The 12,672-nt window shown below is 38.7% G+C and overlaps 1 protein-coding gene across 1 annotated transcript in view; it reads right to left on the bottom strand.

The window, feature by feature from the left end:
- mkxa (mohawk homeobox a) overlaps nucleotides 1–12,154 on the bottom strand; it is a 29,856-nt gene extending 17,702 nt beyond the window's left edge. Inside the window, exons 1-5 of the mRNA XM_077554510.1 lie at nucleotides 12,036–12,154; nucleotides 11,155–11,407; nucleotides 8,310–8,469; nucleotides 5,808–5,961; nucleotides 1,540–1,899 (exon numbers count right to left, since the gene is read on the bottom strand). Coding sequence (XP_077410636.1) covers nucleotides 1,540–1,899; nucleotides 5,808–5,961; nucleotides 8,310–8,469; nucleotides 11,155–11,330 — 850 coding nt within the window. The 5' untranslated portion in view covers nucleotides 11,331–11,407; nucleotides 12,036–12,154. The remainder of the gene's footprint in view (nucleotides 1–1,539; nucleotides 1,900–5,807; nucleotides 5,962–8,309; nucleotides 8,470–11,154; nucleotides 11,408–12,035) is intronic.
- Between the last annotated feature and the right edge of the window lie 518 nt (nucleotides 12,155–12,672).

Below are 12,672 nucleotides of genomic sequence, written 5' to 3'. Positions count from 1 at the left end.
CACACAGTTGTCACATTCACGTTTGCGTTCTCATTCTCATCCTCATCTAATCGCTAGCAGCCATGTTTTGGTCATATCTGAACTAGAACTACTTCCTGCTTCCGTGTCTAAGAATCATGGGAAATGTAGTCCTAAACTCTAAAAAAAGAATTGTTTAAACAGAGAATTGGTGGTAAAGTGGCAAAGCACAATTCAATTAAGTTAATCCAAAGTAAATATATTAAGTTTAATTAATTATAAATTCATTAAACTTAAAGTTACTGAACGCAGAATTATTATTTTTTAATCGCTACTTCCACTTGTGGCCGTAAACTGAAACTGCATATTCCCAGCTTTACGTGCACAACATGTACATGACGTCACATACGCAGACAAAGGGTGGGAAATTCGAACCTGAAATCTATTGGCCAGAGGCTTGCAGAGGTTCCATTATGAACAGCTACGGTGTTAATCTATTATTTACAAAAATGTTTCAGTTATAAATGGTCAAATAAAAAGGCTATAGTAAAGATATTTTTGGGCAAATTGTTACAAAGTGCAACTTAAATATGTTCACTTTGGATTAACTTAATTCAATTGTGTGTTACTACTTGAAGCAATTTTATTAAGTTGGTCAACAATTCTCTGTTTAATCTTAAATTTGTTCAACAATTCTCTGTTTATAGTGTACAAGGCTAATCCTTCGCTAGCTGTTGCGACCCAACGCAACATGAGATTTTCGGGCAGCATGTTTCTAATGTTACAATGTGGGATATAAATAAATGGCACAGCCATCTTACAATGGCTGCCAGAACCGAGCAAAATCGGTTGGACAATGGTGAATGCGTTGCCTTGTTTAAAGCTGTTGAACTGTTTACAAAAATAGCAGTTAGCATTAGCTTGAGTAAAAACACAACCACCGACCACCAGATTTACTAGCAATTAAATTTGTTATAGTTCCTTGTGAGAATTGTAAATGTACTGTAGTGTCTTAGTTTTTAATTACGGAAATCTGGTCAATATCAATATATTTTTTCTCTTTTCCTGGAGATCTTTGACTGATTTTTTTTTTATTATTATTTTATTTTATTTTTTTCTCTCTTTTCCTGGAGATCTTTGACTGATTTAGGTAACACCAATTTGGAAATAATGCTGCCTGTGAAGTTCCAAGGAAAGTAAGTGCGTTTGCCCACTTTCTCCACAGGACCTTGTGGAGAGGATGAAAAGCAGGCCAATCAGTAGTCTTAAGGGAGCGCATGTTCCATACAGCCTTGTTGTGTCTGGCTTGTTGGAGCCCGGTCAGAGGAAGCCGGCTGGAGGGAATTCCTTGTCTGCTGTGAGCGTGTGCTCCAATGTGTGAACATGCGTGCTATTGGGACTCATAACTGCATTAAGAAAATCACATTCCTCCACACAAGCGCCGTATCGAATAGAACGAGGCAGATGGGACGTGAGTGTGATTAACAGGCGGAGGAATAACATCGCAGCTGCAAAAAGTCAAACAAAAAGTGCGCAGACGGAGGCGACAAAGAGTGGAATGCAAGAAACGTGGCTCCTTACCAGCGCGATAAACAAAGTTCGCCTCGGCCTCCGAGGAGGTCGGCGAGAGCAGCTCGTCGTCGTACTCGTTGGAGCTGAAGGAGCCCGAGTGGTTCCTCTTGCGAGCGTCCATGACGGCGTTGGCCACCATGACGTGGCGCAGCGAGTCGTTGAGATAGCGGTGCAGCAGGCTGCTCTTGTATTTAGGCGGCGACACGTAGTCGTCCGCCAGCGAGGCCGACTCGCTGGCCGAGCGGAGGCCCGCTCCCATCCCCATGGTCATGCCCATCATGGCGGAGCCTTCCTTCTTAATCACGCTCTGGTACATGGGCTTGGTGAGCTCCACGGCGCCGTTCTGGGTCCTCTGAGGGTTGTCGCCGTCTAATACATTGAAGAGCGATGTACAGAAAGACACTTAGCAATCTTCGAAACATGGTTAAGTCATGTACTTGTTTTGGAAATAAATATATATTTATTAATAAATTCTGGATATTAGTACTATACATCGACAAGTCTACCTTTGTTTCATTGAACAAAATATTCAAAATTTGTGAAATACAACAAGATCCGTTCTAAAATGTTTTTATTGTAGTTGTGATCGCACAAGGCAAAATGTCTTTACAAAATAATTATATATATATATATATATACAGTATATATATATATATATATATATATATATATATAAATTATCATATTAATTATTTTAATCACATGATTAATTTTGACCGCAGATCGTCTTTTATCTCGACAGCCTATATTTATTTAAATAAACATAACTACATGCATTGAATTTAATACATGCATGCGCATGACATTCGGAATATTTGTTCTCGTCCCCAAATTTTTTTTTTTAAATTTGAAATTATGCAAGTAATTCACTGATTAGAAAACAAGGAGGATGAGAGCGTGCAGTGTATCAAAAATGTAGAAGACGTCCTCATAACTTTAAATGTTGAAAGAATTAACACATAACAGGTGCTCTTCAAATTTGGCGGGCAAAAAAATGTTGATAAAAAAGCCTTTTTAATGAAGTGATTAATTGTGATTAATCAAATTTCTAGGATTCAATTAATCTGATTGAAAAATATATATATATATAAATATTTATATATATATATATATATATATATATATATATATATATATATATATATGTTTGTTTTTGCACTCCTTCTGAACTTCACTCAGACATACCAAAGCATGTTTATCGTACATTTGTAACTGCTCATTATCACAATATGGGCTCTATGTGAACAAACACAAATGTAGAAACTGAAGCAGAAAAGTCAAACAAGTTAAATACGGAACGTGAGTCACAAATGTAGACATGTAAGTTGGATTAATACCACCCTGGTGTCCTTTAAAAACTGCAGTATTATGTTTGTCTCAGCTTGATGAAGTCACTGGTAATTATTACCATAATGTGTGGGTTAAAAAAAAAAAAAAATTTTTAATGACACTTTTTGATGCCATGAACGTGACTAATATGTTATTTGAAATTTTAATTACTAGTCATTTTAATGGTTAAAGACGGTCTGTTTATGAACACTTGTCTAGTGCTGAAAAAAATGATGAAAAGCTCAATAAAAATGAACTAATGTTTAATTTCCGTTGGCATCCCACTCAAGAGAATGAAGCAGCTGAGAAATGTGCAAGCCATAATGGATGTGAGATTGTTTCCTATCCATTTCAAGCACATTGCTTACAATATTATCCGTGGCACCGTGTACTGCTAAGGTAATCAAATTAAATGAGGCCCCTGATGAAAGAAGCAGGGGAAAAGATAAAAAAAAAAAAAAGTTCTGGAAAATCAGACATCAGGAGGGAAATCAAGCGCTCCAATCTGGATCGTTTTGTAGTTTGGGCAGGTTGGATGTAGTCTAGACCAAATTTTAATCTGAGCAGAGATTCTCAAAATCCACCATGTTGATCTGCCATTATGATCACATGGCCGACATCCAAGTCTGGCACCTCTCTAAATAAACGCCCAAACATCTCAAACATTTTCTTTGGGTGTGCTGCGAAACGAGTTCACCAAAAAGAATGGTCAACGGGTCAGCGGGGTCACATGTACTCATATAAATAAAGTCCCTGGAGCAAAAGCATAGACTTTAAAAATAATGGTGGGCCTTTCGGTGTATGGGTCAAATATGGGATAAGGCTTGCGGAAAGCTTCATAACCATAATGTGACAGGGGGGAAGAGTCCGGGAGATATAGCGAGCCACTGGTGGTACAATGGCATGTGGCGGACACAATGCAAACAACATGCGCACATTCCTTCGCCGCCGCACGCTCCACCTCGGCCTCTCAAAGGACGTAATTAAAGATTACTCGCACCGCAGCGCTCTTCCTCTCTGTTCAATCTCTCACTATGCGAGTACACGCTGTATGTTTTTTCATTTATGGATTTATTCCCCGCGCAATGTTTTCTGTCCTGTCAGTGGCTAGCAAGAGGCACTTCTTGCCCCCGGGAAGCAGCGTGTGTTTGCAGTAAGTACATAGCTGAGAGAAAGTTAGTCATTCACAATTGCAGACTGGGCGACAGAGGTTGGCTCAGCAGGGTGTCTTAATAACAGCATGTTACAGCCCGCTAGCCTCTGTGGCTCTAAGCTAGGTCACAACACTTGCCATAAAATACAATGTATGCTATATGCTGTGCTCAGAACAACGTTCTGTGTTCTGTTAGCATGTTCTGAACGATAGATTTTACTATCAGAGGTAAGAGATGTTAGGAGAGCACACTGGGTTTACTAGCTAGTGTTGAGGATCTTCTGCCCCAGATTTAGTTATAACTGTTTTAATTTACTTATTTCCTCAGTAGAACTTTTATCTGTGGATTTGTCTTTGTAAGTGCTGTTGCAATTTCTGTTCGTGTCGTCATGTCTGAAGGACCTCGTCTCTTTCCGCATCAATGGGCCAGTGTCTGTGGTTGAAGTCAATGTGTATTGGATGATATGCTGTAAAAGTCTTATCTACTTCCGGCTGTCGTCATGTGTATTGAACTCATGGCTGGGGGCTGTTTCCTGGGGGTTGGGGGTTTTGGAATACTGCTTTTCAAGATAGTATAAGAATGTTGTGAGTCCGCTGTAACTACACACTTGCGAGAGGACTGCAGCCATTTGTCTGTAAACTTGCTTGTGTCCGGAATATTCTGTAAAATAAATCCTTCGAAGGACCTGTTCACAGATCTCCAGTCTGTATTCAGAAAATCAACATTCTCTCTACCCGAACAACAACGAACACGCGGAAGACAAAGATGGTCTTCTAACACTAGCTAGCTAGCTTAAATTTGAGACTAGAAACCCGAGCCGTGTAGGTGTTCAAACTAGTCAGACAGGACACTCTGAACTCAAAACAGTTTGGAAGTCAATCAGCAGTCATTTGTAGAACTGTATTTTCAAGGAAGTACTATCGAATCCAAAACTTGAACAAAATAATCCAGAACAAGAACAAAATGTGGGTGAAAGTAAATGCTTAAAAGCAAGGTAAAAAATAAATCAATCTCTCCAACCATTTTCAACTACGTATCACCATGTACTGGTCACCAGTCAACAAAACAACCATTCACACTCACATTTGTAAAATTAGAATTTTCATTTCACCATTTGGAATGTGGAGTACCAGGTATCGGTATTGGTGCCGTACCAGCCTTATTTTAAGGTACCGTTATTCGTGACCCTCTAGCGCAGTTTTACAATCAGGAACTAGAAATTAGGGGACTAGAAAATTGTCATTCATTTCATGCAATTTTGAGGAAAATGCTGTATTGGGATTTGTAAGCCTTACTTTAAAACATATCTGTCATTATTTGGGGGTGGGAATTTTATGTACTAGTGGTATCAGTAACTGGTATCTGTGACTAGTCAAGAGTTGAGTGTCGTCTCAGTCTGGAAAAAAAAGTGGGTTTTTTGGGTTCTAAAAAGATCATGTGTTTGGCTGTGAGTACCAGAGGTGGCAAATCCAGGTCCAGAAAGTAAAAATCCTGCCACAGTTTGGCTTTAGCCTCAGGTGCTAGTTAGCTCCCTAGCTAGCTCCCAGGACGCTCGTTTATCTGCTTAGAGTGCTAGTTCGCTCCCTAGCTAGCACCCATGACGCTCGTTTATCTGCTTTGAGAGATAGCTAGCTAGCTAGCACCCATGATGCTCGTTTACCTGCTCGGAAGCTAGCTAGCTAGCTAGCACTAGGAGCTAAAGCCAAACACCTCTTAACTTCATGTCCCATTGTGATATACCACACGACTCATGACATTTTGAGTGCTAGCGTAAAGAGTGAAGCGCGGTCGTACCATCTGAGCAGCTGTCATCGCTGCTGACGCTCAGCCTCTCTGCGTTTCCTTGAACGTACTTGTTGTACAGCTTGATCCTGAGCGCCCAGCTCAGGTCGGGCTGCCTCACCGTGTTCTTCAGCCGCCTCCTGGCATTGGCGAACCAGTTGGAAACCTGACAGACAAATGAAAAGGAGAGTCCGGAAATACAACGTTACTGTTTTGACTCTTCAACATATCCGCGTCCACAAAGACTTTATAAAAACGTCTGTTCTGACCTAACACAGCGAAACCGGCCAGTTACTAAAAGGAATTCCAGACAGTTTCATCTCATATTTTCTGCACCTAACACCCTCCACATGCTGGACAGCCAATAAAAATCATCTCTTATTGATCAATGTTGACTTAGATGGATGTGGTCTATCTTTATTCTGGATTTGCTTGGCCTCTGTTCAATAACACATAGTTTCAACGCGGACCTCAAGTTGCAATAATAAAAAAAAAAGACACTTGAGCTCGTTCTTCCTTTTACTGGGAGAGACCATTAGATGTTATACTAGAATAACTGCTCACGCTCAATTGACTTCAAGTGGTTTATGAAGGGGCAGGGACGCAGGCCTTATGCTGAAGTACTTATTTGTGATCGAAGTATTGTGTTTCTTATTAACTAAGACATCACACATCCCTTTGCCCAAAAGCATTTAATCGGGAATGTTTCACCGTAAACCACAAGCACATGTACCATTTCAAACGGGTTTTTTTCAAACCATCTCATCTGGATTAATCAAAGTTGATTACATCAAAATCCATAATTGAAAAGCAATAAATAGTCAATATTCAAAATTTTCTTTTGTATTTTGCTCTCAATAATGGTCATATTTTTGCTGTGTGTTAAAAGCAGCCCATCGTCCAACATGAAGCATTCCTCCGCACTTTAAAAAGCATCTTTACCAAAACAAACACTTCCATTAGGCCATCTGAAATGAGAACCAGACCGAGAATCACAGCTAAATTGAATATTCGGCCACAGATGTTTTTTTGTTTTTTTTTAACCTCGTATGAGATCTGATGAAACGACATGTACTTTCTTTTCAGGCGTTAGGAGGATGATGCAAGTATAGCTAATAATGATAAAAATTAAAAGACTTTACACCGATCTGATCAGCAGGATTGAGATCGGACGATATTTAGCGTTTTATGCAAAATCTGCGATCGGCTGTAATGTGTTAATTTGACTTCATTGATGGGTTCCACAAAATAAGACATTGTTATATTTCATATTTATCAGCATTTTTTAAAGATTTTCTTAATCTTTTTTTTTTCCAAACTCAGTGATCGGCCAAAAAATCCTGATCTTGTAAAAGCCTAATAATTAGAGATGTTCGATACCACTTGTTTCAGACTGATACCAGTACAAATACGCAACTCTAAAGTCACAGATACCGATACCAAGTGCTGATACCAGTAGTACTTTTGATTCATAAAATTATATAATTCTTCTAGTTCCTCATCATAAAACGGCCACAGGAGGTATCAGTATCAACCTGTATCGGCCCAATACTGATACTGTACCTGATTTCGGGACTCACCCATCCCTAATAATATTCATCCATCTAATTATTCGAAATATTATATATTTCAGGATTCTGATTTTATTTTTTATCTTAATGTCGTGAACATTTTCAAAATTCATTCATGTTTTTAACCATCACTAATTTTCTACCAAAAAGGTAAGCCACTCTACTTGGGAAATTACATGACTCACTTCCTGTCTGATGTGCATCATACGGTAACTTACTAAACAACCAGAGGTGGCAAATCCAAGTGTTGAAAGTAAAAACCCTGCCACAGTTTGGCTTTAGCCTCAGGTGCTAGCTAGCTAGCTCCTATGGTGCTTGTTTACCTGCTAAGGAGCTAGCAAGCTAGCTAGCACCCATGGTGCTCGTTTACCTGCTAGGGAGATAGCTAGCTAGCCTCGTTTACCTGCTAGGGAGCTAGCTAGCTACCACCAGGGGCTAAAGCCAAACTTTGGCAGGGTTTTTACTTTCACCTCCGGAAACAACAAAGGCATGGCTAATTCCTCATATTAACAGTAGCTAAAGATTTTTAGCAAGTACATTTACAACCCAACACAATTTGTTGCACGCTAAGGAAATTCAACCGAAAACCGCTGTTCTGTAACTAGCATACTATACACATTTATGACATACTCTGTATGGATTATATACTACAACATGTGAAACAAATACTGCCATCTGCTGGATCTGATGTACTAACATACGGAACCACTAGTGAAGAGTGTGAACAGAAAAATTGCAGCAGTTGGAAGAAGGCAGAAATAATATCCACGGGTGCGCGAGTGTTATAAAATAAACAGCTCAAGTTGTAAAAACATGTTCTCCTCAAAGCCTGTCAGTTCCAAAACTCAAAGTTCACGTCCAGCTATTTCCCCCCCGATCTGATTAGACACACACGCACACACGTGCGCTTGACCAAAAGACAGAAGGCCTCCCACACACCCACCTGGACCAGGGTCATCTGCGAACCCAGAGCCAGCAGGATCTTCTCGGTCTTGGTGGGGTAAGGGTTGTCTCGGTGCTTGTACAGCCACTGCTTGAGCGGACGCGCCATGTCTTGCAGGGCCTGACGCTTGTGTCGCACTTTGCTGCCGCCGGGACGACCCCTGAAGGGGACACGTTGCATTTATAGTCCACTATGTTGCTCATACAGTACATCGTAAACTTTCTAGTTCCACAACCAGAGTCAAAGCAGAAATTATGTCGTTACAAATAAACTAATGCTCTGTTTTGATTGACACTGCCTGTCAGAAAAATATTCATTTAAACAATATATTTATTTTTGTGGTTATAGTTTACAGTAGTGCCAAACAGAGATGGCAAATCCAGGTCCAGAAAGTAAAAACCCTGCCACACTTATGTCAAAGTGCACTCGATCATACTGAAAAGTGATTATTTGTATTGCACTTGAGCTTTTGAGCAGAATTTTCTCAGTACACTACAACCACAATAATAAACATATTGTTAAATTAATAAAGAACACATCAGAATTATAAATGGTCTCATTATATTGTTGCACTTAATAGAGTGTCTGGTGACAGCATACACATTTAAACTAAATTGTATGTATGGATAGACTGATTATCGGCGCTGATATTCAGCATTTTGAAGAATATAGGCCTTTAAAAATATATATATATTAGGGTCGATAACAGATTAATTTAAAATGGTGTTAACTGCAGGAAAATATTTACATAATTTTTCACAATTTTTGACACTGGAAACTCTTTGCAACTTTTGTTTTTGTTTGAAATAAAAACTAGATAAGTGAAAATGTTTAAATTTCTGATATTTAGACATTTTGGAAAACTTTATTTACTGTAGAAAACAATAGGCCACTATTGACTTATTTTATGTTTTCATCTAATTTTTGAAAACATGCTGATGACCCTGGGCGCTCCCTGATCTTTTTGTTATAATTTTACAAACAAATTAAATGTCTATTGTCTAAGATTTATATATAGCTGGCGCCAGGGCAAAACCTTGTACAGTAGCTCCAAAATTGTCTTTTTTTTTTTTTTTACTTTATTTAAAAATATATATATTATTATGGTTTGTTATGTTTTTATTATTATTATTATTTTTTTTTTTTTATTATTCCACTTTTTTTCAACTTTATTTACTGTAGAAAACAATAGGCTACTATTAACTTATTTTACGTTTTTATTTAAATTTCGAAGACATGCTGATGACCCTGGGAGCTCCCTGATCTTTTTGTTATAATTTTCCAAACAAAATGTCTGTTGTCTAAGATTTATATATAGCTGCCATCTGGCCAAAACCTTGTAACTCCAAAATCGTCACGTTTCAGAAAACCTCCAAAACAGGATGTTTGTTCAGTCATTACCATTACATCATCAACGACAACAAGCCATTTTTCACACTTAAGATTGGTCACAAATTTGCACACACACAAAAAAAAGACACGCACTGACTGACTAAAAGTATACATTTTTGGAAAAATATTAAATTTGCCAAATTGTGAATCATGAGGTTTCGGTTTGACACCAGCAATATATATATATTTAAAAATAAATAAATAAATGACACGCACGTGTGGACTAACCAAAAGTATAAATTCTTGCAAAAAAATTAAATTTGCCAAATTGTGAATCATGAGGTTTCAGCTTGACACCAGCAATATATATATTTAAAAAAAAAAAACACACAAAAAAAAAAACACTTGTGAATATGGATTCCAAATATCGATGGTTGACTACTACTAATCAGTATCGGCCCTGGAAAAAAAAAATCAGTTTATCTGTAATATGCCATTTTAATTGTCTATTGTCTTTCCCATTAAACTGGGCACACATCATACAGCTCTTTAAACCAGATTAGTTTTCCATGTGGCACTCATGTCAAATGTCAAACTCCGCCTGAGCTTACACTTTTCAGCTTGATGTCAAATGTTGTCCAAAGTCTATTAAGTGGAATTCGATTTTTATTTATGAAGCAAGTCATGTTTCACGACTTCCAGGTGGACCAAGTATGTAATTTATCAGTTGTGTCAGGCAAAGCAAACGAACGATACGATGGCAATTTTCTCAACCAATCCTGGAATTAAGTTTAAGGAGACAGCATTTAAAGAGCACCACCAAAAATACTTCTTTTTTTTAACATAAAATGATGACATTATTTTCCATTCAACAATGTCTTTTTTTTCTATTCCCAAGCAGAGCACCTGTCCCATAGAGAATTTTCCGATTTCCCAAACCTGTAGATGTCAGTATAGTGCAATACTCTGGCTCCTTCCCTTATCACCCTAAAGAGCTTGCACACTGCACATGTAACATTTTAGTCTAACCTCAGTCTGAGGTTGGTGTTCTCCAAATATTTTCCTTGTAATCTAGATTGGAATGAACATCTTAAAAGTATATTTTACTCCCTGTTCTCAACATTGCATTGATCTACACTTAAAGAGACACCATTTAAGGTCATCGCCCCCCCCCCCCCAACCTTCTCTTATTTGCTCAATAAAAAAATGATGATAAATAATCTTTTCTTCCACCTGTTCCTTGTCACAAAAATAAATAAAATACTTGGAAAACTAACACATGGTCCTTGTGTGATGAACTAGACCACACAGAAAGTTGAAGGGCAAATGTATTTATTGGAAGCAGATGGAGAAAATGTATGAGACAGCTACCGAATAAAACTGACCTAGTTATGACACCACCAGCAAAAACATTAATTTACTAATTAATACGTTATGTTTTATTGTGGATATATCAAGTCATGTTTCTCATTTCCCCATTTTATCCCAATTTTGGTCGAAGTGCTTGACTTACCCGTTCCGTCGGTGTCTGATGGCCTGGTTGTCCATGATGGTCTGGTTGTCGGACAGAAGGCCCGGATGTTGTCCGTCCATGACCTCCAAGTAATTTCTGCTGCTCATCTCCACCTCGTTGGCCTTCTCCTCGAACAGAACTTGGCCGCTCAGCTGGTTAAACACGATGGCGTTCATCTTTGGCCAGATAGTCCCCGAGTTGCGCAAAAATGAAAATATCCCCTCGGGTGCGTCACGGTGCGCAAGTGTCGCTCCTGGAAAGGACAAGTGGACTTGTAAAAAAACAAAGTAGTGCTTATTAGAAGTATAAATGCTCTATAAAATTTGCTACATCATTTGCTGTGTTAGTTTACAGCCATTTAACGTTTGTTTTTATTCAAATTCCGGCTTCGTTAATATGCACGCTCCTGTCAGGTTCATGTATGTCGGGAAATCAGATTCACAATTTTTGATGTTTTGATTCAAGCGGAACAAACCAGCATTCGTTTTTTTTATTGTTCAAAAAGCTATATCCAACATGTTTTTCATTCATATTAAAATCAACAACATCGACAAAGAATTAGTGTATGAGCCATATATTCGTTTTTATTGATTTATGTTCATGGAACGTGATTTAATTGAACTGCGCATTTTGAATGCATCACAATCAGCACTGCAGGTTGCATTTACTTACATTATTGCACTTGTCACGCAGGAATAAATGTGCACCGAATTTACATGATGGACTGATAAAGTACATTGTCTATTAATTATAAAATTCCAGGACAATTGAGTTCTCAAGTGCATCATGTAGCTTATTAGTTTATCAATGCAAGTAATTTCACTCAGGTGTCAATTCCAAATTGCTGCATGCCATCAAAAAAAACTTCGCATGCGTTTTACCTGTCCCGGGCTCCTCCTGAGTCAGTCCGCGATGTAGAGCAGTAATCCTGTCTCCTCCGGCCCATTCCCCGCTCACATGTTCCCCTCTGCAGGTCTCGTGGCCAAACTCGCGGAGCTCCGGCTCCTCTGCAGCTTTATCCGGCGACCTGCGCCGCTCAGCCCGGGACTCTGAATATGTCACCCTGCTCATGTTTCCTCGCACACAAGCCGAGCCTGCGAACATACTGGGGATGGCTTAGGCCGATTCATGGGCAGGGTCGGCGGGCGGGGAGGTTCGGGAGGCGGGGACGAGGCACTGCGCGCCGCTGCAAAAAGTTAACTGTGACCGAATTTCATCTGATTGAAATACATTTGCACTCAGACGGCGACATTAGTTACTTTCAGTTGAAATTGACATTTCGTTTTTCAATTGGGGTAAATTATATGAGGTTTCATATGAATTCATAAATTGCTGACAAAATTAAACCACATCTGGGCTCAAACTGATAACAAAATTAATTTTTTGAACAGCTTCAGTTGTTTATTAAAGCAGACAAGTTCAAAGTGCTAGTGCATTTCAATGCAAATGTAAGTTTCAGAAATGACTAAGATTTAAGTTAATTGGTTAAAATATATATTTACTTATACATTTATGTTT

The sequence above is a fragment of the Vanacampus margaritifer genome, chromosome 20, assembly GCF_051991255.1.
Source record: "Vanacampus margaritifer isolate UIUO_Vmar chromosome 20, RoL_Vmar_1.0, whole genome shotgun sequence".
Taxonomy (NCBI): domain Eukaryota; kingdom Metazoa; phylum Chordata; class Actinopteri; order Syngnathiformes; family Syngnathidae; genus Vanacampus; species Vanacampus margaritifer.
Note: the sequence above shows the minus strand (reverse complement) of the source record. Positions and strands in the feature narration are given on the sequence as shown.